Source organism: Oenanthe melanoleuca, unplaced genomic scaffold (genome assembly GCF_029582105.1).
Source record: "Oenanthe melanoleuca isolate GR-GAL-2019-014 unplaced genomic scaffold, OMel1.0 S260, whole genome shotgun sequence".
NCBI classification, from domain to species: domain Eukaryota; kingdom Metazoa; phylum Chordata; class Aves; order Passeriformes; family Muscicapidae; genus Oenanthe; species Oenanthe melanoleuca.
In genome coordinates, this window is record NW_026612909.1 from 1 (window position 1) to 25000 (window position 25000).

Consider the following 25000-nt stretch of genomic DNA (forward strand, 5'->3'; position numbering starts at 1 on the left):
CCACAGTGATAATATTTATCAAAATTCTAAAATACTAAATATTTTTCTCCTTTGATTTATTCTCTGAAATGACACTTTCACCAAAGTTTTGAAAGAGAAAAAATATTTCATAACAGATTCAGTGTCTCACTCACCACTCTGCTGAAGTATTTGTCCAAAACTTCCACAAAATTATGAATTAGTTCATATACTGCCATCTCATTCTGAAAATAAAACCAAGTTAATATTAAATCAGTATCTAGAAAATGTAATAGTATGTGTTAACTCAGTTTGTGGTGAAGGAAAAGCCACTAGACAATACAGTAAGCCCTCTGCTCAGGCCATGTAGTTCCCCTGCTGAGGTGCTGAGAGCTGGGCAGTGCTCAGGGCAGAAGCTCCAGGCTGGCCACACAGAGCAGCTCTGAAGCAGCCAATGGATTCCCTCACTGGGCTGCTGCCATCCCACTGCAGCCTTTGTTCCACCCCCTCCCAGCTCAGCCCTATGGACACACAAAGCTAACTAGGTTAAGCTTGCCCATGCTGAAGTCACCCCAGCCAGATGTAGCACAGAGCCAGGCTCTGCTGGGCGATTTCTGTAGCAAAGCCAAAATAATTTGTCCCAAATTGCCTGCCGTGGCAATCCTGACCTGAAGACACTGTGGTAGGGAGCAGCTACCTTCCACACCACCCTGTTAAGGTCTCCAACATAAAGAGCTGAATTAATTTCTGATAACCAGTTATTAATGCAAACACTAAGGTCTCCCAGGTGCAACCTGAACAAATGAAGTAACAGTACTTGCCAGCTTTCAAATACCTTTCTTTTTTTCCCTTTTTGATGAGCAAAATAAATTGGCATCTTTATAGCTGACAGTATAGGAATTTTTTCTTTGGCCAAGGACCAAAGAGCAGTGAGAAGTCTTCACAGATGAGACAGCTGACCTGGCTGTAATGCTAACATTTGTTGAGAAACCTCACCTCACAAAAATCAGTGCAGAATCAGTACAAGAGTCAGGAACATGGTAACAGTTCATTCTACTGCTAAACACCAAAGTCAAACATAGCATGCTTGCTTTAATACCTCTCTTACTTCAAAGAAATAAAACCAGATGAAGACTTGAGCTCTAGCCTGTGATAATCACTACAAACGTTCATGCAAGAGGGTATATCATTTCTTACCTCTGTCTGGTCAATGCCAACAACTATGAAAAGGGCTGCATACTGTCGGTACACCAGCTTGAAGTCCTTATACTCAATGAAAGAGCACTAGGCAGAAGCAAAATGAGCCAAATATAGCAGCTGCCATTTAAGTATGCAACAGAGTAAAGCACATTGCTCAAAAGGCCCGAGCTTTCAGGTTGGTAAGACTCACAGAGAACATGGATTTGCCAAGATTAATCAGTTTTAACTTGAAAGAAATTAGTACAGCAACTGTCACACCACATTTTTCATCTGCTGGCAGAAAACATGACACTACTTTATAAATGGAAAGACTGAAGCATGCAGAAGAGAAGTGACTTGTTTGAGGTTATAAAGGTACTCAAAACTTTCCCATAATTTTCATTTGCAAGCTCTTTCAAAGATAAAATTAAAGATAATTTTCCTTTTAAAAAATTATCAGTATTTTAATATGAAAATTAAGAATATTAAGTGGGGTTTAACATGTCTTTCCCAACAGGAGAGAGCCAGGAGATGGCGCCGTTTCACGCCTCTAGGGGACATGCCGCTGCCTTTTCTCTCGCGTCATTCCGCTCGGTGCCCGAAATGGCAGCGGCAGCGCCGGCAGCTCCTGCGCTGGAGCTGCGCTCGGAAATGCCCTGGCAGGAGCAGCACGAGGACTTCCATTTCCTTAGCCGCTGTCAAAGCTGAGATCTAAGGGACTTATAAGAACTGCTATTTTTATTGAGGTTTTCTAGAATAAGTATGTGAGGAGTGCTGTGCAAGAACATGTATCATTAATGAAAAGTAAAGAAGCTGACTTCATAACACAAACAGAAAACTTCACTCTCTGTCCAAGTCATATATTTCTTCTCTAATTCAAGTCAATGTTCAAAAGTTTAGTGCTTTTCTTAAAGAACCAATGATTTAATTAAGAGAGCAATGAAAATCTCAACTTTCATCAAAAAAATTTTCCAACTACTATGTTTTCTGATTTTCTTGCAGAACACATGAACACTTTTTTTGAATAAGGAAGTCTAATACAGAGGTCTAAAAATTTGTGTTTCCAAACGCCCCTGTGCTTTGGATAACATTTTCATAATTTGGAATCCTCTACCCTAAGTTTAAACATGGAGCTATCAGTACTCTGCCTTCTACCTTCTGGCAAAACAGTAATATCCCTCCAGTCATCTCTATCAGACAAGCAATACAAGGATCAAATAAGTTTTTCCTGAACTTCTGAGCTTTTTCAAACAAAGAAGAGGAATCTTCATGACAGTGATACAAACAACTCCAAAATCTCTGTAAGCCTCAGAAAAACATATTTAATCAATACAGAGTAACAGTTCAAGTGACTGAAACCACAATCTAGAAACTCAATCTTTTTTATCACAGGTACAAATGAAATAATGACCTGTGGTAGACATTGATAGGTTTCAGAATTACCAGCAGGAATATTGGGAGATGTGGGGAAAAGTATATATATATAGGAAAGTTACGAGATGTGGATAAAATAAAACCTACAAAACCTACCTCATCCTTTGAGCGGGAGAGACAGTTTTTGATTACTTCAGCTTCCAGCGTTGTCCGTTTATTAATTTCTACATGCTCATAATATCTGGACAGTCTTGTTTGACCTTGTTTGTTAACCATAAGAAAAAACTTTATCATTTCTTTTCTGCTGACTTCAGTGGTAGATTTCAATTATGGGGGCAGAAATCAAGAAGAGTATTTCTGGGAGCAGGAAAAAAAAAAAAAAAGTAGTAGTAATATATAGAAATAAAGACTTCCTAAAAGCTATTCAGCCCAGGTATGCATATATTTATGACTGAGTTTATTGCCAAAACATAGAACATTGAAAAAAAATCTCAAATATTTTGCACACATCCCATGGAAAAACTCCTTTTTCCCCACACAACTATTCACAAACTCTCTAACAAATAACAGCTTTCAAATTTGAAATTCATTAATTTCAAATTAATTTCTTGATAGGATTTGGGAAATTGGAGGAGTAAACAATTTCTTCTTCATAACCATAAATCTATTCACCATTTTCTTCCTACATGCTAACTGGTTTGAGAACAGCAGAAATTTGCCCAAAACCAAACCACACTAATACAGCTCCTAAGAGCAAAATGTGCCTGTATTTAACAATTACATTCATACCATTGTCTTATCAAATCGGAGGGAGAGATGACGAAGGTAAATGCATGGGCCACAACACATGATCATTTCTTTAACGTAGAATGAGAGACTCCTAAATATTTGGGTATCTGCAGTATCAACACATATCTCGAGCTGCACCAGGAGCTAATTAAATCCGTTTTCTCCTGTCTCATTTCCCACACTAATGCAAAAGGTAAATTCTGCACTTAATGAAAACAAAGTGTGGGTCTTCAATAGCTAAAGAGAAATTGGTTCACATTAATTACTCAAAAGAGCTTTATCTCAATATAAATAAATATTATTTCACCCAACACCACTGAAATATAGCTGTATAATACAAGTATACCACATACACAGTGAAAAAAGGTATTGAAAATAGCACAGAGTATGTCAGAGTCTGCTTACTAAACAACTGACATCTCTGATGTTTTGAAAAACATGAAAATAGAGTAAGCTGCAGATGTAATTTTTTGAAATAGAAGTTCTGGGTTATTTTCTTTAATGCATGAGAACAATCACTGTAGTATTTTCCATCTGACTCTCTATTTGCATCCCAGATTTATTGGCCCAAATAATCTTGAGGTTTGTGCACTGGAAATACAGCAACTACTGCAAAAGTTATTCCTTTTTTCCCAGTTCTGAGGAGTTGGTCCTTGCCTGGTGCATCTTAGGTCTCACAGCTTCTATGACAAAGTCTAAACAGAAAAAACCTATAAAGAGTTAAAAAAAAAAATAAATACAGTGTAGCTCTTTGAGTGAAAACAGTGTATCTTAATGCAGAAAAGCAAAAGAGGAAAAACTACAAGGCAAGCTCCACACTGCTGCATCATATTATTAGCAACTTGAATAAACTGGCTATATACCATCCATGGGTGACAAATCTTTCAAGACAGTGACGCAACTAGTCCCAATATATTGTGCTGACATTAATTATTGCTTACTCCTGATTCACAGTGGTCACTGTTTTATGAAAGAAAAGCCACCTCTTTTACCATCACTTGGATCTCGAGGAAGTGACTCTCTCTTTCTCTTTGTACTGTGGTTTGCTCTATCTACAAAGAAGTTCAGATTTCCATATGTAATTTCAAATGTATTTTTACTAGTTTGACTTGATACTGAGAATTCATCCTTAGTTGAGTGACACATAGTTAGCTCAGAATCAGTCCTCAAGATAACAGAGTCTATTTGGAATCATGAGATTCTCAGATCTTTCTCACCTCCTCCAGGCACATGAAGCCTCTTCAGGAACGCGCTTCTGTTGTGTCACACCAACAGCAGTGGATGTTGGTCAGTGCTGCTGCTGTGGTGCACGAGGTTTGTGCACTGCACCCAGGGCTTCTGAATCAGCACAATTTGTCTCTGAGAAAGAATAAGCCAGGTCATTAAGATAACAAAAAGGCCCAGACAGAATTGTACGATGGGATCTTCACTGTTGATGGCAAGTAAACTGACATTGATGACTAAATGGTAAACTACCATCTATACCATCTTTGCTGCGTTTAGTATATGGCTCTTTTTTTCCCCCCACATTCTATTTTGAATTTCTGCCTGAAGTTAGAGTTGCAATAAGATGTCTTGATATTTTTAAGCATAAAGTTGAAATACTAAGATGAGGTAGTCAGTTTTTGATAAAAACCTTCCAAGAAGGACAAGGATGAACAACTTCAGCTCAAGATGAGACCTCCTCACGACAGAAGGAACCTGAGACTTTAAAGCTACTTCAGAAGGAGTTGTGGCATGAAAGACAAGCAATCTAAGAAATGCCCATTGTTTTAAGCAAGCTCAGACACAGGAGACCAACCGTAAAAGCTATCTGTCCATGATAAATAGATAACAACAGTGACGTAGACAGCTCTTCTTTTTTCATCTGAGTTTTACACTTCATCTTTGTGTTTGGCACTGCTGAAAGAAGAATTAATGATTCTCTGTTCTGATCCAAGCTATTTTAATAATTTAGTCATAAACAGTACCAAGAGCTTGAGAACAGGAGGACAGGGAAAACAATACAACTACCCCAGGAGTACTGACAGGGCTGTTGTACTCGAGTTAAGCAATATGTAACAGGAAAACATATGACAAATTCATACGTATGATCCTATTGCAGGATTGGCTCCTAATCCTAATTATTCCTTTATTAACCTAATCTCTGTACATGGTTAATCCCTTTCTGATGTTATGACTATTTTATCTGCCTGTATCCTTATGAATGACCTGGATTGTTTTACAGATGAAAATATTTAGACCAGATTGGTTTTTTTTAAAAATCTGCACAAATACTCTTATCCAGAATAGATTAAAAAAAAAAAAAAACAAACTAATAAGGTTGTAACAGAGGTAGAACCATAGTAGCACTCAAAAGTAGTATCAGTAATTTATGAGACAATTATTTTTCATAGGATTGGAAAACATAATCAACAGGTTTCGAATCTGTAGGAAATAGGTCCACTCTTTCTGTAGCCATTTCTGTATTTTCCCAGCAGCCCCAAAGATAGCTTTCAAGATTTTAACCAGAAATTTGTTCATACAAATGGTAGCACAAGCACACAATTTTGTGCAGAAAAAGCAGAATAAATTAACAAGTTCAAATAGTAACTTTGTAAAAATCTACAAAAAGTATGCAAGCATAGCTGGCTTTGAGAATAATGCTAGTGTTAAAAATATCTTAAGCGGTTTCTTTATTTCCTTTAGAATTAATTCTGAAAAAAAAAAAAAATCTGTAAAAGCATTTGCTTGCACAATTCAGGCAAAAAAGGAAAATGACTGAGTATTGTTTCTAACAAACAAAATTTATTTCTTCTCTTTTCATCTTGGCTTTCAGATACAGAAAACACGTTAAAATGAATTTTGCATATATAGGATGTAAAGATATCTGTGGAGCATAACAAACAAACAAAAAGCATACCTGTGCACGTTGGTGGGTAAAGAAACCCCATTCCTTCAAGTTCTTTGTATTTGAGAAGCTACCCTTTATGATCAATAATCAGTACTCTACCTAAAAAGCCAGCTACCTTTCTTCTGATACAGCTCTTATGTGCTTCTCTGAGCATTCTCACACACGTTTGCATGTATCTGTGCACACAGATTACGATGCTTTTATGCATGCAGAATCAAATGGTTCAAGGGAATTGGTGACAAGATGCAAGCCTTTCATATCTCTGCTATTATTTTGCTCATTTTAGTAATGAAAAGACATTACTATATGAAGGCTGTTTGTCAGAAATGAATAGGCTCTCTCATTCCAGGTCACTGGGCAACTATCTGCATCACAAATGTGCTTAGGAACCGAAGACTGGAAGAGACTATCGAGATCCTGATGGACTGTCAAATCCAACTCTATCTATCCTGGTTGACCAGGCATTAAAAATTTTGTCCAGAAGAGCCTATGGTATATACTTCCTGCATGTCCTGCCTACCCAATCTACAAAACACCTATGGAACTTAATCACTGAATGAAGGCTCCCGATAAAAAAAAAAAAAAATCTCAGAAGGTATTGCTTGGGGAAGATGTAAAAAGTCTGGAAACTGCAAACTTTCCTTCAAAAGAAATTACCTTCTGGAGTGGCTTAGTAGCACTCTCCATTATTTCCCTTACAAAATACATCTTCTGTAAGGATAATTTGGCATGCTTACAGAAGACATACAGTTTATCTACTGTGATTTAAATATGAGCTGTTATAGTGTGTCAGATCTCACCCTCATTAAAGTAGCTCTTGCAGATAAGTATCTATGAGAAAATTCAAATAGTGATTGGCCTGTGTGACTCACACTGCCAGGCTGACATGGTTCAGGAGCTGCTTCCAGGACATGTCAGCTCTGCAGGCTGCATAACCACATGAGACACCTCAAAGTAACTTGTCCCTGTTTGAGTGACACTCCTTTTCAGATAACAGCTGAGACCTCACAGAGAGGCAATGCCTGCAATACCTGTTCTGCAGATATGAAGATCTTAAGTCTCCCACAAGGCCAGCCCAGCTGATTCTACATACAGTAATATAAAGCATATTTAAAATATAATTTTAATTATTCCTTTGATATAGATACAAGCGCTGAATTTAGTTTGGCACAGATTTCACCAATATTTATACATAATCTGACACATAAATTACAAAAAAAGAAACACAACCTAAGTTTGAATTGTACTTGCAGTACTGCTACTTAGACACATGTCTCTAAAACTAAAACCATTCCAGTCAATGTCTACAGATTTAGAAGTATTTTAGTTATTTCAGTCTAAGAAAGGTTTGTAACATTCTAGGGCTCTTAGCTAGAATGTAAGAGATAAAACCTCGCAAAGAAGAAATGGCATGACTACATATTTACAGAACTGCTTCATCAGGAATTAAATGTTAGATAAAACTAGGCAAATAATGTATTGCACTGTCCCACTCTTAAGTTGATTTTCTGGATGCAGATACCTAATGGTACTTTATTGCATGAATGAAATGTAGAATCATAGAATATTCTGAGTTAGAAGGGACCCACAAAGGCACTGAGTCCAGCTCCTGGCCCTGCACAGAAAATCCCAAGTCACACCCTGTGCCCAAGAGTATTGTCCAAAAGGTTTTTGAACTCTGTCACTCAGCACTGTGATCACTGTCCTGGGGAGCCTGTTCTGGTGCCCAGCCACCCTCTGGGTGAAAAACCTTTTCCTGATATCCCACCTAAGCCTCCCCTGGCACAGCTTCAGGCCATTCCCTCATGTTCTGTCACTGGGCACCACAGAGCAGAGATCAGTGCCTGCCCCTCCTCTTCCCCTTAAGAGGAAACTGTTGACTGTGATGAGGTCTCCCCTCAGTCTCTTCTCCATGGCCCAAGTGACATCAGCTGGTCCCCATGTGCCTTCCCCTCCAGGCCATTCACCGAACATAGAGCAAAATGGGTTAAACTGGAATTAAAACATTAATGAAAATTTAAAAATGGCTAAATGATAGAGGCATGAAGCACCAGCAGGTGTAGCATAAGAACAAGTATTTTTAAAATTTTTGTTTCTTGAACTTCCTATAGATTTATTGCACAAAACCATGTAGCATATTAAGACCACACACACAATCAGCACCCTCAGTCTTCTTACTTTTGTTGTGTCAGTGGACAAGGATTAAATAAAATCACATACAATTTTAAATTTATCAGTAAAAGTAATTTTTGCATTCTAGTTTATTACAGTACCCAAACCAGTTCATCAAAAAGATGAAACAAGTATGTCCATGTAGCTTTAAAATGAAACACTGTGTTCAATTTCAGGACAGGGATTTTTTAAAAAAGCAACCTTAATTATCTAGGGAAGTCAAGGGAGGAAGGAAAGAATAAAAACATTTTCCTTTGCTGTTGTCAAAATGTTGGCTGAATATAGTAACAGAATTAAACTGTAATAACTCCCATATACTCAGAAATGAGGAATGTCCTGGACAACTGGAGGCAAACAAAAGGTTAAACCAGTTATGAGCTAAGTCTCAGTTTTTAATAATGATTAAGTAACGGTCATGTTAGGAGCTGGTGGAAAGGAGCTGGATTTAGATTGCCTAATCGGTATGGAATCAGGAAGAATGGACAATAACATTCTAGTAGGAAATGATTTAATGGAGAAGAAAGGAAGGACTGGATGAACTAACTGAAGCATCAATACACACCTAAGAGAGATTGGTAAAGAAAGGAAATACCAGTACTGAGACAAAGAGTATTTTTTTCCAGTAATTAACAGAATTCCAGGTCTGTCAAGAACAGACCTTATTTAGGAAAATGCCTATGTAGTGAATGAGCATAACATGCAAAAATGTTGAAGAGAGGCAAAACCAAAGACCTACCTTAATTAAAACCTATGGATCATTTGAAATAGTGACGATAATTTTTAAGTATTACATTTCAGAGCAGTATTTTGCAACCGAGGCAATTGCACCATATGCAAACTACAGCCTCAAACATTGCATTGCTATCACTGTAAAACTGAGCCAGATAAAATACACCAGTAATTTCTTGCAAAACCGTCCTCACGTGGAAGAGTTTTGAATAGCGAACATAGTGCACTCTTCCTCAAGGGGGGAATACCTTACACACATCACAACCGAGGTATCAGGAAGACGACCAGAGATTAGCCATCTTCTAGAAGCATAAATTTAATACTTCTATTCTAAACCACCTCCTCGTAGGGCAAACTCAGCGCACCACTGAACCGCGCAGAGTCTCAGAAAGCGGAGTGTCGGACCCGCGCTGCGCAGGCTGCGCGCCGCTTCAGGACGCAGGGCCCGGCCCGGCCGCGTTCCCGCCGCCTTTCCCAGGGCGCTCGGCACTCCCGAGGCGCGGGGCGAACCGAGCCTCGTCGCCACTCCCGACTGTCACTCGGGGCCCACGGGAGCCGCCCGGCCGGGCCCAAGCCGCCGGCCCCGGGCCCGTCCCGCTCCCCCCGGGCGCGGCGCTCACCTCGCTCCCGCGCAGGCGCGTGGGCCGCGGGAGGCGGCGGGCAGGCCGCGGTTTCCCGGCAGGCGCCGCTCGCTCCCCGCCCGGCCGGGTGGGAGGGAGGGAGGGCCGCGGGGCTGTAATGGCGGCTGGCGGCGGCTCCGCGCTGCGCTGACACCCGGACCCGCTCGGCGCAGCCCCCCCGCCCGGCCCGCCCCCTCCTCCCCGCCCCAGCCAGCGCCGCTCGCCCCCTCCCCGGCCCCTGCTCCCGGCCCCCGCCGCGGGACGAGGAGGAGGGCTCCCCGCAGACAATGGACGAGCACCCTGGAGCCGGAGGAGGCGGTGGGATGGCGGCCGCCCCGAGACCGCAGCAGCCGCCGCCGCAGGCGGGTGGGAACATGAACCTGCAGTCGGGTGGGGGCTGCGTGGGGGCCGGAGCCGGCGGAGGAGGAGGGCAACAGCCCCAGCCCCAGGGCCCCGCGGCCCCGGCCGGTCAGGAGGCGGCGGGCCCCGCCGAGCTGTCCCGGCCCCAGCACTACACCATCCCGGGGATCCTGCACTACATCCAGCACGAGTGGGCTCGCTTCGAGATGGAGAGGGCGCACTGGGAGGTGGAGCGGGCCGAGCTGCAGGTACGGGGGGCGAGGGCGATCCGGGACCGGCCCGGCTGGCTCCGGGGGCCGGGCCGCGCGCGGGGTGCGGGGGCAGCGCTGCCCGGGCGAGCGGGGTGCGCGGGACCCCGAGGTCGGGCCGGTCGCCGAGGCCCGGGGACGGTACCTGGGCGAGGTCCGGCGGGCGGAGCGGCGGTACCGGCGGAGGCCCGAGCCGGGCTCCCTCCCCGGGGCAGCCATTTTGGTTTGTAGCATGGCGCCCGCCCGGCTCGGAGCGGCCCCGGCCCCGCAGGCCGCTCGCCCGGAGCCGCGGTGCGGGGCCCGGAGCGCGGCCGGCGAAGGGCGGGCGGGCGCTGCCGCGGCGCGGGGCTGGGACCCTCCTCCCCCTCCTCTCCCTCCTCCTCGCCGGCCGGCCGAGCTGCGCTGTGCCTTGACAGCTGCGGCCGGGTCCCGCAGCACAATGACTCCGGGGCTCCTCGGGCCCGTGCGGGTTACCGACAGCGAGAGCCTCCGCGCCGGCGAGGGAGGACTGACGCCTCCCTGCAGCTCAGCGAGCTCTGGCTTTGGAGGGAAAAGAGGGAGTTAGGAGGCGGCTGGAGTGCCTGTCTCCTGAGCAAGGGCAGGACGAGGAAAAGGAGTTCAGGTAAATCGTAACTAAAAGACTTAGCTAGGCATGCAATTTGAGACAGGTCAAATCTGTTCTCGCTTTCTTTCGGAGTCGCTTCTTAGGAGATTTCATATCAGAGAAGAGTGAGGAATTGATAAGTCTGCGGCCTGGTCATTTCAGTATACAAAAAACCAGCAGCTTCGTCTCGAGAACGGAAATTGATTAACTTTTCAGGGTAGAGAGCAAATGTTGGAGTTGCGATATACATTTCTTGCCACTAATATTTGCTTTTAGTAATAGGATAGTTTTGCTAGTTATTTTTACAAGTAAAAAGATCATGCATAGATTATTACCAGTTTATGAACAGATTACAAAATCCACTGAATGTGAGGTATTCACACAGGAGCCATTATCTTTTTATAGGACAGAAATGTACATCATAAAAATGTGAAAATATGTTAGCAGACTTTATTGCTTCCAAACATGTTTTTTGTGTTTTTTTTGTACTGAGTGAATGTCTATCGTCCAGAAGAAGCATTCTGCCAAATTGCACTGCAACAGCAGCTGATGTTTGCAAGGCATTTACTTTTAGATTTCAGGATCAGGATCTATACCTGAGCCTGGGCAATTCTTTAGCAAATTCTTGGTTCTATAATAAGCATGTAATTTGTACTATTTTTGTTACAACTATAATTAAGAAAGAATTTTAAAAGCCTAAAACCACTAGGGGAAGCAATTTAAGAGGTTTTACTGTTTCTTTCACTTACTGCTAGTCTTACCATTTTAAACCTCGTGAAATGGCTTGATTTAAAATCTGTGGTGGACATGGATGGGTGTTTTCAGTGGAGAGCAATTGGCTGTTTCTCCTCTTTTCTCTTGTGTCTTAGTGATATAGCATTGTGTTTCTAAATAAGTTAAGTATTTGTTTTAGGTATGGACTTGTTACTTGAAAACGAGGCACTGCTGTACCCTAACATGAAGAGTAGTCCGGAGACTTGGAAAGTTGTGGCTGACTGATAAAGTGCTTCTCTGAACTCACATGGCCTCTAGACTCCCTGGTGCACTCCGGCCAGCTGCTGCTTTTCGTTTGTTGTCCATGGCCATGCCATTTCTTTTGCATGTCTGTGGAGGTACAGTAGCAGTTCTGACCCTGATTATGTATGTGTTGATTCACATACTTGTGCAAATGTCATGGGACTGAGACAGCAGAGTTGCTGCACAGTGCCTGTGCAGGAGGGGGTTTTTATAACTTTGGAAGCCCAGGGTAGAAGAAGGACAGGACATTAGCTTTGGATTTTAGGTCTCAGTTTATACAGTGGTGAAGACTGATACAGGGATGTATTGTGAATGTTTTTTGAAGATAGATGTTTACTAGGTCTGTTGGGTTTTTTGTTGATTTTGCAACTGAAGTTGTGAAGTCACAGAATATTTTGTGGCCAGTAAAACTGTATTAGTTTGGACCCCAATAGTTTCGCCCATTGAAGCTGTTGAGAATGTTAATCATGATGTTAGGTACAAGTGTGAGTTTTTTGATGGTTGAGGCCTCCTGGATTGAAAGGAAAACAGTAATTCCATAACATGACAGTACATAATTTTTATGGAAGTGGGTGTTGGATGATTTAGCTGCAACTCTCCTGGTGCAGGTAATTTCAGTCTTATTTCTTCATTCTTTCTAAATGACAGTAAAATCCATAAACATTGCTTCTCAGTGCTGGCTATTGCAACTTCTTTGTAACTTTGCTAATGATGCTTTATAAAAAGTGTGTGGAAAACTGAATGATTTAACAGTATGTGTGATTTATGTGTTCTGAGTCAAAGAGTTTATTATTCTGAAGAAGAAGATGCTTTCTTATCTGTGGTATGAATTAATGGACCTCCTGTGTGGTTTATCCACCCACCCCCTTTCTTTACCTGTGTAATTCAAGTAACTGGAGGAATTGGCACTCCTACTAGGAGTGCTTCTTGCAAAGACGGGTGATAGTGAAGGGAGAAAGGATCTGCAGTTACAATTTATTCCTTCTGGGTTCTTGTAATGACTTTTGTTTCTTCTTGTTGTTGTTCCTATAGGACACATGTTTATAGATAAAGCACATGTTACTTCATTGGGTTGAGGTTTATGCCATGGTTGTAATACCTTACAGGAGGCCTCAAGCCTTTTGGATCTGAAGTCTTGTACTGGTAGACTTTGACCTACATTTACATCAGACTTTGAATCTAAAATGTTAATAGTTTTACACTGTCTTTCCAACTCCTCAGGTGCTGTTCTGCTTGTGTGCAGAAGTGAAGCAGCATAATCATTACAAGAATCTGTGTGTTCAAGCCACTATCAAGTACAGATATGTCAAATATCAGAAGTGCAGTACTTGAAACATAGTATACTTCTTTCACTTGTAGCCCTGGCTGCTGCAGTGACTTCTTAAGTGTTCACTGGCTGCTGTGTTGAAAATAAGCTGGCTGGCCTTGCATAGTGTCTTGTTCACTGCAAGTAATGGACACTATCTGTTCACTGTTTGGTGAACTAAAAGATTTTCACTGTAGTAATGTAACTTTGATCTGCCAATCTAATGGCCTTGATGTTGGTCAATAATGACCAGCTGTTATGCTGAGATAAGTGGTCTTTTCTAAGACATGTATGCGCTTTAGAGGAGTTATAGCAAGTCCATATTGAATGTTATGTATTTGTTAGAAATAACTGTTTGTTCAATGTGGTAAGTGGCTCTATAGTATCCTAAAAGAAAAAGAAACTTGGATGGGAAAACACTGTAGAGATGCACGGAAACTCTTAGTGAAGATAAAGTTGTGTCAAAAAAGGAGTATCATAGGAAAGCTTGTAACTTTGTGGGAAAATCAAGAGATCCACTTTCTTATGGGGCTTGCAGGCTGATAATGTTTGTCTAGAATAGAAGTCTCAATTGTGCAGTTTATTCAGGTTTTCTGAACTACATGAAATCAGATTGAATATTCTCTGATACTTCAGAATCACACAAGAATATGTTGTGAGAGAATTGCCAGTAGATGCTACTTTCCTAGAATAGGAAGAATAATTAAGATACATAAACTCTCAACAAAATATATGCAATTTTGGTTTAAGCATACAGCCTCTCAAGTAACTTAGGTGTGCATAAAGATTTCTATGACTGTTAATATGTTTTCTGTCCTATAAAATGACATCTTTGGTGGTACAGAACTGAAGTTCCTAGTTTATCTTATTTTAAAAATGCTTTTTTCCCCAAAATACTCAGAGACATTATGGAAGCATATTTTAAAATATTCTTTATTTAGGTGTTTAAAAATCCCAAACCACCAAAACCCATAAATTCCAGATTTTGCTTGCATGCCTCTCTGCTTCCCTTTCTGCTGGGGATGATGGAGCAGACTCATTGAAAGAATGTTATACAGGACATTCTTTAAAAAAGAAATGTATCTTCAGATAATATATGGAAAAGTGTTGATATTGTGAACAGAATGAGACCCTGTTCAGAGTGTATATGCAGTCATGCTGTACTTCAGCATTTCCAAAGCATAGCAAGAATCAATTGCTAAAATACTTATCTCTGTATTCTTTGTTTTAGTTTGTTGCAGGTTTGAAAGAGGGATGGGGATAATGTTGGGAATGTTTCTTTCTTAAACTTGGAGGAACAATTAATTCTTTTCATAACAGACTTTGCTTTGCTTTTGGCTTGCAAATAATTTGTTTTGATGATAGATTGCAAGTGGATGTGGTTACAGGGGTTGTGGAATGGTTGTTAGTTTGTTGGCCATAATCTGTGTCTCAGCAACTAGGGAGGATACAGTAAAAATAAGTGTTTTTAAAAACCCTGGTTTTTCAGGAATTAGTGGCATTTTGTGCAGGGGACTATTGTAAATGCTAACATTTTCTTGGGTCAGAAAGTATTTGGTAAGTTCATGGAAGAAATATTCCTGTGGGCGTCTAAACTCGAAGATGCTGTCTTTTTGATGTACAAGTTTTCTGTGAGTTTTGAAATTTTTGTGAGGGTTATTCTTTTTGTTTTTATGCTAGTCCTGTGGAAGTGCCTGTTAGCCTGTGGTTACAAATGGGATACTGAGATTGGTGGTCAGTTGTCTGAGCAGGCAAGCTGTTCTTATAGTCTCTTGATCAATGAGGTAGCTTTGAAATGGAGCCACATAACAGTTTGAGCTTGAAGAAACCTTAAAGATCATGTAGTTATTCTAATGTCTCTGCCATGGGCAAGAAAATACTTTGATTTGATTGTTTGACAATATATTTTGTGCTGTTCTGATGTTTCAGTACTGTTTTTCTTAGAAAACAAACCCTGATTGATATCAGGGACATTAATTGTGATATAATGGGCAAAGTTAAGGCAGGAAATTCAGATGCTGCTGTTGTGAAATGCACAGTGTATTTTAATCACATAATTCCTTATCAATTGCATTCTGGATAATTGAAGTTGGAAATAGGATTAATTGATAAACAGCAATTTCATTGGCTCTTACAGGTTAATCTCCGCATTTATTATGAAATTAGCTTAACTAAATCTAAATCAATCCTTAAAAAACCCCAAGTTGCTTGATCAACACTGACTGAAAATAAGATGAAGTAGTTTGTTAAAAAGTTGGTCAGCGTTGTTATTTGTGATAGTTGTAAATGCCACGGGGTGTATGGGTAATGCATGCATATGAACTGTCTAACTTCTGTTTGTGCAAACTGTTCTGGTGCTTGCTGTAGCGGGGCTGCAGATGTATGGTGGTCCAAATATCTAATGTTTATTCACATGATAAAATATTTCAATATTTAATGCCTTTTTTTATAATGGCAATTTTTTCTGTATAAAATAGTATACATGTAAGAAGTTAAAATCCAGAAGCTTCTGTTCATTAATTATTTTTCTAAGGTAAGGGTGAAAACAGCTACATATTTTATAGAGTTAAGTCCCTTTAAAGTTTAAGCAGTGAATTGAGAGCTCTGTATATTTTGGGTAGAGAGCAATTAGACATAATCAAGGGTTTCTCTACTGTGGCTTCCACAGCTGTTTAGTCAACTGCATTAACAGGCACATCACTTTTGGTAAAACTTCAGGTGCCTGTTCCCTGAAGGTTGGAAGTCTGTTCTTCTGTGTGTCTGGGTAAATCTTGCCTTTCTTCATAGGCTCCTTGGCAAGACTTCTAAATTAAAGTGTGCAGAGATGCTTCTTTTTTGTGTATGGATAAACTCATTCTTCCAATTTTATTTTTGATTTAGATCTTGAATATTTCTGTAAAATTTTCTTGCAGTATTCACCTCATGGAGGCAAAATAATAAAAGAGTGCAGAACATGAAGTTACACTAAGCTCCATGTAAAAACAGGAACCGGAAATGCCTGGATAGCTATGAGGTTTATGGGATACTGGTTAGTGTAGAAGTTGTATAACTTTTTCTGGATTGTTGTTTTTAAATAATTCCCTTCTAGCAATACTTGGTGTAAAAGTGGGGGTTTTTACTGTATAATAATTGCCTTTTCAGAAATGATTGTTTGCAATAATAATACTCTTACTTAGAATCAGTGCACAGAACTGTCATTTTATAATAGTTACTCTGGTGAGGTTTTCTTTTAGGAGCAGTGTAGAAATGTGTGGCAGATAAGTTATATAACACTTCCTAGTGAAGAGTTACTTCTATTTTTTAACACTGGGTTTGCATTTTACTTCTTAGTTTCATTGCAATTATACCTATGCATATTTGATACCTCTTTGAGAAATCTCATGTCGGAGAATTTTTTCTGAGGGTTGAAGTATCTGTAGGTATAATTATTTATTTCATGCTGAAAATAGATTTTGAGGTAGTGGTGGGTGTTCTTTATCCTTCTTGTCATTTAAGAAATTAAAAGGAAGCGATAATGGATTTATTTTTCTAAACTGATGAAGAGAGTGGCATGGGGAGTTGGATCCTCCAGTGATTTGATGTATCTTCAGGTCGAATGTATGACTTGCAGGAGCTTTGTTTGCCTATCTGATGGTTACTTTTTGTCACTCAGACTGTTCTTGAATTATCCTAAGCCATGCTCAACCAGGTAGTTACTTTAATTATATCTTCTGCCTCTATCAGTGCAATCCAACAGGTATTAAGAACCAATTATGAAGTTGGCTGTTCCTCAGGACCAGTCCTGAAGGTACAGCATAAATTTAAGCAGTGTATAGATTTTGTCACAGTATCTTCTACAGTATCCATGTAGTCTCTTTATAAATATGTCTGATTAGAGGTAGCCTGCTGTTGTCAATTAGAGGTAAAAATACATTTTTATGATTCTAGAACAAATTCTACTTAATGTGAGATGAAGTGTGTTCCCAGGTTTATTAGAAGTTACTGTGTGTGTCGGCTGTAACATTCCGAAAAAAGTGTACTTCTCTGGATGCTGATTGAAGTGATCCTGAAATAGAGAATGAACTTCAGTAAGCCCAGATGCCTGAAGGTCTTTCTGATTATATATATGTTTTTAAATGGGTTGATTGCTCTAAAATTTCTTCCAGTTATTCACCTCGTTTTCTTTTCACTCAAAATGGTATCACTCCTTAAGTGCTACCAAATTTGAGGTGATGATCCTATAGTACTCCTCCTAGAAAAAAAAAAACCAAAGCAAGTTCCTTGACTTTATGCCAGTGACCACTATAAAAAACTGGAGAATGCTTGACTCCAGTATTTAACTTGAAACTGTGGTGGTTTGCATTCTTTGAGGATAAGACCTCAGGGTGCTGGAACAGAATCCTGCACCTTGAGACCCTGGGAAAAGAAAAGATCTTGCTTTGGCAAACAGAAATCTCAGAAGAAAGTTTAAGCAGAGCATTTAAACAGGTTTACAAATTTTATAACACGTATTCTGTTTCATATCTTCAGCAAGATTAATACGGTTGTGTTGGCAGAAGGCAGGACTACTGTGTCTGTTAACTCCCTGGGAAGTGGTGTAAATTAGACAGTACTGGTGATATTCTGTGCCAGGAAGCCAGATTAACATTTAGGAGGTGCAAAATACCTGCTCCTTGTCAACTTTTTATCATGCCTCACTGAAAATTCTGCATTATACACTTTTACTTTGACTGTCTTACTCTTCTATAACTTTAATTCTATTAACTTGATTATATTCAGTTTTGTTATTATTGATATTGCCATTGCCTTAATGCAAAGCTCTGTTCACACTCTGTAAGATTTTATTCATATATATATATATATATATATATATATATATATATATATATATATGTATATATATATATATATGTGTGTGTGTGTGTGTGTATATATATATATATTGCTCCTTTCATTCTAAGACTTTATTAGTTCTTGCTTTCTATGCTCCCTTAGGAATGTGTGCTACTGATCTGCAGCTGATGAACACTGACATGAGTGTTCATCACTAGAACAGCCTAGGTCAGTTCAGATCGCTGCGTTCACAGTCTGCTGTGGATTATGCTTTTGTCTTTATTCCTAAATAAAAAATAGATGTTCCTCATTTTGGAGAGGAAAGGTACATTCTTGAGGATGTTTGCCACACTGCAATTCCTCCCTTTCCTTTCGAACTCTGTAGTGATTGTAAGACCCTGCCAGGCTACAAAGTGTTCAGCTTACTTACGTGTACTCTTATTTATGTGCTCTTGTACTGCAAATACTAATAATAGTAAAGAGAATGAACATAGTATTCTAATTTCTATTTAGTATTAAGTATGTAATGAAGCTCCAAATGTGGCACTTTGTCCAAAGTAGCTTCATGTTAATGCGATAATGTTCCAATATAGTGGTGCTGACAGGAAAGATATTTTTAAGTTTACTAAATTCAAATGCTGTCTTTTGGTGTATATATAAAATTAGTCTTATTGGTTGTAGTTGTGACTTTATTGGAAAGAAATCTATTTTATGAGCAAAATATATTCCCAAAAATGCCAAGTGGCTTAAAAGACTGTGCGAATCTTTTTAGATAGAGATGGTCCAAGGTGGACTTTTGGGTTTTGTGTCAAAGATGTTATTTGCAAGATTCATGCATTTAGGAATGTACAAAATAAGAGATGATAATGAGAGAATAAGCAACTGCACTGGAGGATGAACTTGTGCTGAAATAGTCATGCTGAGTTGTCTTCCATGACTTCTGTGTATTTCCTGCCAAAAGAATAAAACCCCTGAATGATCTTGGCTTTATAAGTGCTGTAAGGGAGTTATAAATACAAAAATTGGGAAGTGATTTTTGTCTTGTGATCTGTGCAGAACTGGCAGAATCGACATTGCAATGTAATGTCCCATTGTTTAGTAACAGTTTTGAAAAGAATGCTGAAAATTTAACATAGAACCAGTTTGAGGTCTGGAAATAACATCTTGAAGACTGATCCATTTAGAATTCAGTCTTCTTGCTAAATCAAAAAGCATTCTCAGAGGTAGCCTTATTAGGTGCCTCACTGGGTTTTAGACTTATTCAGAGGCTTTTAAATTTATAGTAGAAAATGATTTCGTTTAAGGGGTATGACACAGCAGACTGGAACTTCACCTTAAAAAAGAAAAAATCCCAGTGAGAGTGTGTAAATAGTGTGATAGATATGTGTGTGAAGCTGAGTAACTGCTTTTTGTTGTTGTTTCTTGTTTTCTTTGTGTGGATATTTTTGGGGTGTTTTTGTTTTGTTTTGATCTTTTGTTTTTTGGAGTTCTTGTTTTTTGCTTTGGTACCACAGCCAGAGAAATAATCAGGCAACAAGTGTAAAACATACTGAAATAATTTTTATACAATGAAAATTTATGAATCCTTTCTGCATGGAGACACAGAGGAAATTTAAATGGATTCACAAGAAGCTATCTATTACTCTGTAATCTAATGATATTAATTTTGTAAGTTCTTCCCATGCTTTTTCTTAAGGCATCAGACTTACATGAAGAACTGGACCCTGGAACTGAGAGAACTGAGGGATTTCTTGGTTCTCAGTGAGGGATTCTTAAGAATGGCTGTGTCAAATGAGAAGGAAGCCAGTGCTGTCTCTACTGTAAGAGCTGGAATGTATTCAGTATAGCTAGTATCTGCTAAGACAGGCAATGACCTTTTTGTTTAATAACTAAAGCAGAGACCTCAACAGGTTATTGATAACAAGTATCAAAGTACACGTAGTTCAATAGTTTGTTGCTAGGTTGTTGAATATGCCTGTCTAGGGCCGGAAGTTGTCCCTGAAAAATTAGAAGTAGAAGAAAATGTGTAAGAACCCTTGCAGTGTTACTTCTAAGACTCAACAATTGCAAAGTAATCCTGAGCTTTCTTGAATTTTCTTTACAGTTGCTTTTGTTCTATTGCACTTCAGTCTGTTGTTTGCAGTCAGTTTGTGCTGTAAGTTGGCATCATTCCGTAGCATTATGTGGAAATTACAGACCCATCTTGAGCACATGTATTATCTGTATTTCAGTAATACAGAGAGAAGATAAAAGCATATTCAACAGTTTCTTTTGAATCTCTGATTATTCTTGCATGATTAAATATGGAAGTTTGGATCTAGACAGACAACTACTTTGGAGACTTCAAACATAAGTGAAATTTCTTTAGGCATTACTTTATGTAGAACATGTCATTAATAAATGACATTTATTAATAAATGGTATTAGTGATGATGCTAAATGTTTTCAGAATAAATGCTGCACTGTGGTGTCATGGCCTGTGATAGCCAAGAGTATTTCTCAAGTGTTTGAAACACTGTGTAATCTGTGGCTGCAGGGTATTTTGCTGCTGGTTGTTGAACCTGGTGACTTGACTCATACTTGTCCACACGCTTGTTTGTGTCTGTTTCCATTAGTTTTTCTGGAGAGGAGGTACTGCTCATAAGCTTTGCATCTCTTAAGCACTTCATACAGGAATAATGTACAAAATGTTTAAAAATAGAAAATTTACATAGGAAATGCTGTATATAGTCTTGTTAATTGACAGAGGGAATACTTAGAGTTGATAGCTGATATTTTTGGCAAGAGTCAGCTTTTGTCACTGGTGTTGAAACTGTGTTGTGGGTTTTTTCCAGCACAGAGATTTGGAAAATACCATGACTTAATGGATTTAAAAAGTGCAAACTTCAATCATTTCTTACCAAATAATAGTCCAGTAAGAATTTCTTTTCATCTATTAAAAAAATACTAATTTTTTGGCTGACATCTGGATATGTGCCAGTTGCCTGAAAGCTGACTAATATCCCCGTTTTCAAGAAGGATAACCCTGGTCACAACAGGCTTGTCAGTCTCTCTTCAGTGACTGATAAAATCATGGAGAAGATTATTCTGGGAGCCATTGAAAAATACCTGAAATACAACACAGTCACTGATCACAGCCAACATGACTTCGTGAGAGGAAAGTCCTGCTCATCAAACCTGATTTTCTTCTATGACTGGGTTGATCAACCCACCTTGTTGATCAAGGGCAGCCATTTGATGTAATCCTTTTGGATTTCAGTTAAGTTTTTGATACTGTCTCTTGCAGGATCCTTCTGGACAAAGTGTCCAGCACACAGCTGGATAAACACATCATGTGATGGGTGATCACCTAACATCTTGTATAAACTTTTCTGTAAAAAGCATATGAACACTTATATTGTTATTTTATTTATTGGAAAAACTGATGTGAAACAAAATTTCATAGAAAGTCTGTTAAGAAAATAGATTTAGGATTATTGGTTTTACTTTGTGACTTGAACTTCGGGAAGGATACTTATATTGTCAGTCTGAATTGTTAAGAGAATTAATTTAATTTGTGTTTGGTTGCAGAGCTCTCTCAAGTTATTATTAGGAACATGACTACCTTAAAGTCTTTGGAGCTTGCTTTCAAACATGTTTCATGGATTGCTCAACCTGCTTAAGAAATGCAGTTGTGGTGTTCAGACACTTTGTAGAATAGTGTTTATGACCAGGAAGAATTACGTTTGCTGCTTGTGTTTTACTTGGCTGTTTGATTATCTTGTGTGATGACGTTCGATATTTGAATGGAAAGATTGTAATTCCTCGGTAGAATTATATTGATACTGGTCAAGAAAACTTGGAGACAAAAAGTTTCAGATAGAAGTTTAAAAAATGCTTGGAGTGAGCATTTTTTGAAGTCAAAATGAGCATTTGTGTCTACTTAGGTAATGTCGTGGCTCCAAGCATTTCTGTTAACTGTCAGTTGAATAAATAAATGCCTGTTTAATGGTGTTCAGATCAAATTTACTGGATCTTGGGTCTGGTGTCTGATTATGGGGAGGAGAGCTGGTATATGGGGACAGTGACTGATATTCTGGCATTGTGGCATAGAGCATTTTGGTAGTTCTTTTACAATCTGTTGATGATAATGACCAGATTACTTTCACTTTTCCTGAAGTTAATGTTATAATTGAGTGTTACAGAGTAGAATGTACTTTCAGGAAGATTGAAGTTCTTTTACACATTCCTAGGCAGGAGCTTACTTTTCTGAAATTGAAATTGATTTATAAATTAAACTGTGCTCATTGTTTGGTAAGTTTTTAACTGAAGCAAAGTTTTAGAAGTCTGTTCTTGCATGAAAAATACTACTACAAGAGTGGTCAATGAATGATAAATGCCCAAGGCACTTGCATTTGTTATTCAAAGAAAAGGTTTTATAGTTTCCAGTTTTTAGACTTAGGCATTTTAGTCCTTGAGGAGAATGGTACTAGAGTGCGATTCCATTGTTTTTAGTGCCTTCAGCTTCTTTTGAACATGTAGTCTCTATTTTTTCCCCTCACATCCACTGGCTTCTCTGTACTGGATACAAGTTCAAAAATGATTCAGTGAAAAACTTCTAAAGGAAGAGTGACAGACTGAAGGCAGTCATATGCTGAATGTAAGTTGTAACTTAGAAGCTTGACCCTAACACAGAAGAGGATGGACCTGTTGGCTGGATTTTCTCTAAGATGGTCTGAGAAGTTGATTAAACTTGACATTACTTGGCCCAGTAATGAAGAGGCAAACCTTTGAATGTGACTGATGTCAGAGTTGGGAAGAGGAAGGACAGGTTAAGGAAAGGAGAAAGTTTTGCAAACCTGGTCTTTCCCATACCTACTGCAGGACTGATGGGGATTTACGGATGAGTAAATCCTCTTGTATGTCAGCTGTGTCATTAATCTCCTTAGAGCTAGCTGGGTTTCTTGTTTCTGCTACTCTTGTCCAAAAGTTGTTCTAGTGTGTCACTTTTTTATTGGTTAGGATTTTTTCTTAACATGCTATCAGAAAATGATCACTTGAGTCTTTTAAAAAAGTATAAATTGGGAGTGAAAATTATCATCAGCTCAAATGGAAAAGATCTGTAAAAATGTAACCTTCAGGAAACATCTTAGCTTTGCTGCTCTAAGTGTAGTGGTTAACTATCCCCATATCTAACTGACTGTTCATAAGGTTGTGCAGAAAATTGCCTTTTTTATTTGCAAGTGTTTTTCAAATATACACTGGTATTAACTAGTTGTTAAAATCTCTTTTTTCCCCACATCTTTTATCTGAACTTATTTTATAAAGCGAAGATCTTCTGTTGATATATGAGGTGTTAGTTCTATATTTTTTTGTCTTCCAATTATTTTTTATTCTACAGGGCCTTTAAAAGTAATTTGTCTTTGGAACATGGATGATCCTGATGTTACCAATGACATCTGTCATACTGTGCAGCTTAAGAGAGAAAGAAGTTCAAGACTTCAATTTACAAAATAAAGATTTGTTTTTATTATATAGATGTTTATTTATAGTTGTCAAGATCTTTTATTCCTCAGTTGACAGTTTAAGGACTAATCATGTTCACAAGAAATACATAAACATAATCAGATCTGTAAGAATGCACAAAAACTCATGCTTCTAGTTTTTCTGAAGGAGTTTCAAACTGTATTTGTTGAAAACTGAAGGTCAAGGTTTCTCTTATGTTCAGTTTCTCTTTTGTGAGTGGGAACTGGAACACTGATAGCTGCACAGGTGTGTTCGCTCTTAAATTACTGTAGGAGTTAAATCTTCCACCTCCCCAGTATTTTTTAGTCTTCCAAAACGGTTCTACTTCACCTTCAGCATAATAAACATCTAAAAATGAAGATTAGATTAGTATTATTGTGTGATAAAGTGTTCTTGTTGTTTTGAGATTTATTACATGCCCTACTAAGATAAGCATATGCTTAATGTGTGCACTGAGTAGTTTTAGTGTATTGCACTTCTTTCAAAATTACTGCATGCCTTTCCTGCCTTCCTTCCAGAAGTCTGAATGGACTTTAGAAAAACAGAACACAAGCAGTATGTAGCTGGCATAACTTTACATATCGTTGAGTTTTTTCAAAATAAATTTATAGAGACTAAGAGTTAACAGTGTTTAAAACTGAAATGGAAAGGAAGTATTTTCCGAGTGTGGTCCTGTATTGGTAAACTTATTAGAATTTGATTGTTTGAATTTTGTGGGAAAATGTTAGTGTTTCAATGGTGGAAGAGAACGCTTTTAATCAGTCTTCCATGCTTTACCATCCAGGTTTCTTTCATGCCTCTTTTTCCCTTTAATACATTTCACTAGGTTTGAGATGCTGAACAAGTATTTTAAATACTGCATGTCAGAATTATTAATAAAATAAGACTATCAAATCCTATATGGATGTTCCAACTATTATATAACCTTTAGGTTATATATGCAATTTTACCTTCCCAAAATGCTGTAATAACTTCCCTCTTCTTTCCTCAGTGGCTGAGAGAAATACATTTAATCAATGTGAAATTTGTCAGGCTTTTCGGGCCGTTAAAGCAGTAAAGTGCAATTTTAATGTGAATGCTGCCATGGTTGGTGCTGCATGGAGTGTAGGGAATAATTCTGAGGTTTTAGCAGTTTCTTTCAAAATAAGGGGAAGTCCTTATTTTATTGGAAACTTTAAATTTTAATGAATTTTTCAAATGGAGATTTCAAATGATATACAGAATTTTTAATAATTTAAAGTTCTGTGAAAGTAATTTAGTAAACTGCTCTAAGTCTTCTGTTGCACTTTCATCTAACAGTATAATGGCATACTAGAAATATGGAATATCAGTGAAATAAGTGATTTTAATTATTCTTATAGTTTAAGGGAAAGTTTCTTGATTGAGATCTTAGAGTTTTGTTGAAAGACTGTTGACTGCCTTGAGTGTGGTCAG

General features: G+C 38.8%; 1 protein-coding gene across 4 annotated transcripts; it reads right to left on the minus strand.

The window, feature by feature from the left end:
• Nucleotides 1-72: 72 nt before the first annotated feature.
• Nucleotides 73-10646, minus strand: AP4S1 (adaptor related protein complex 4 subunit sigma 1). 4 transcript variants are annotated; one of them, XM_056516082.1, is made up of 5 exons: nucleotides 10468-10646; nucleotides 4518-4659; nucleotides 2668-2868; nucleotides 1156-1242; nucleotides 73-203 (listed from the first exon to the last, which is right to left on the minus strand). In XM_056516082.1, the coding sequence occupies exons 3-5, from the start codon at nucleotides 2803-2805 to the stop codon at nucleotides 108-110; spliced, it is 321 nt and encodes a 106-aa protein (XP_056372057.1). In that variant the 5' UTR covers nucleotides 2806-2868; nucleotides 4518-4659; nucleotides 10468-10646; the 3' UTR covers nucleotides 73-107. The 4 variants fall into 4 exon arrangements, with proteins under 4 accessions (XP_056372057.1, XP_056372058.1, XP_056372059.1 ...); XM_056516083.1 differs by lacking the exon at nucleotides 10468-10646 and adding an exon at nucleotides 9715-9805; XM_056516084.1 differs by lacking the exon at nucleotides 10468-10646 and adding an exon at nucleotides 9460-9664.
• Between the last annotated feature and the right edge of the window lie 14354 nt (nucleotides 10647-25000).

Excerpts from the sequence above, each read along its gene's own strand:
- AP4S1 (XM_056516082.1), bottom strand. The coding sequence starts at position 2,805 with ATGATAAAGTTTTTTCTTATGGTTAACAAACAAGGTCAAACAAGACTG. Across the intron at positions 1,243-2,667 it reads TCTCCCGCTCAAAGGATGAG|TGCTCTTTCATTGAGTATAA; the intron begins GTAGGTTTTGTA and ends GCTTCTGCCTAG. Across the intron at positions 204-1,155 it reads TTGGCATTGACCAGACAGAG|AATGAGATGGCAGTATATGA; the intron begins GTAAGAAATGAT and ends TTTTATTTTCAG.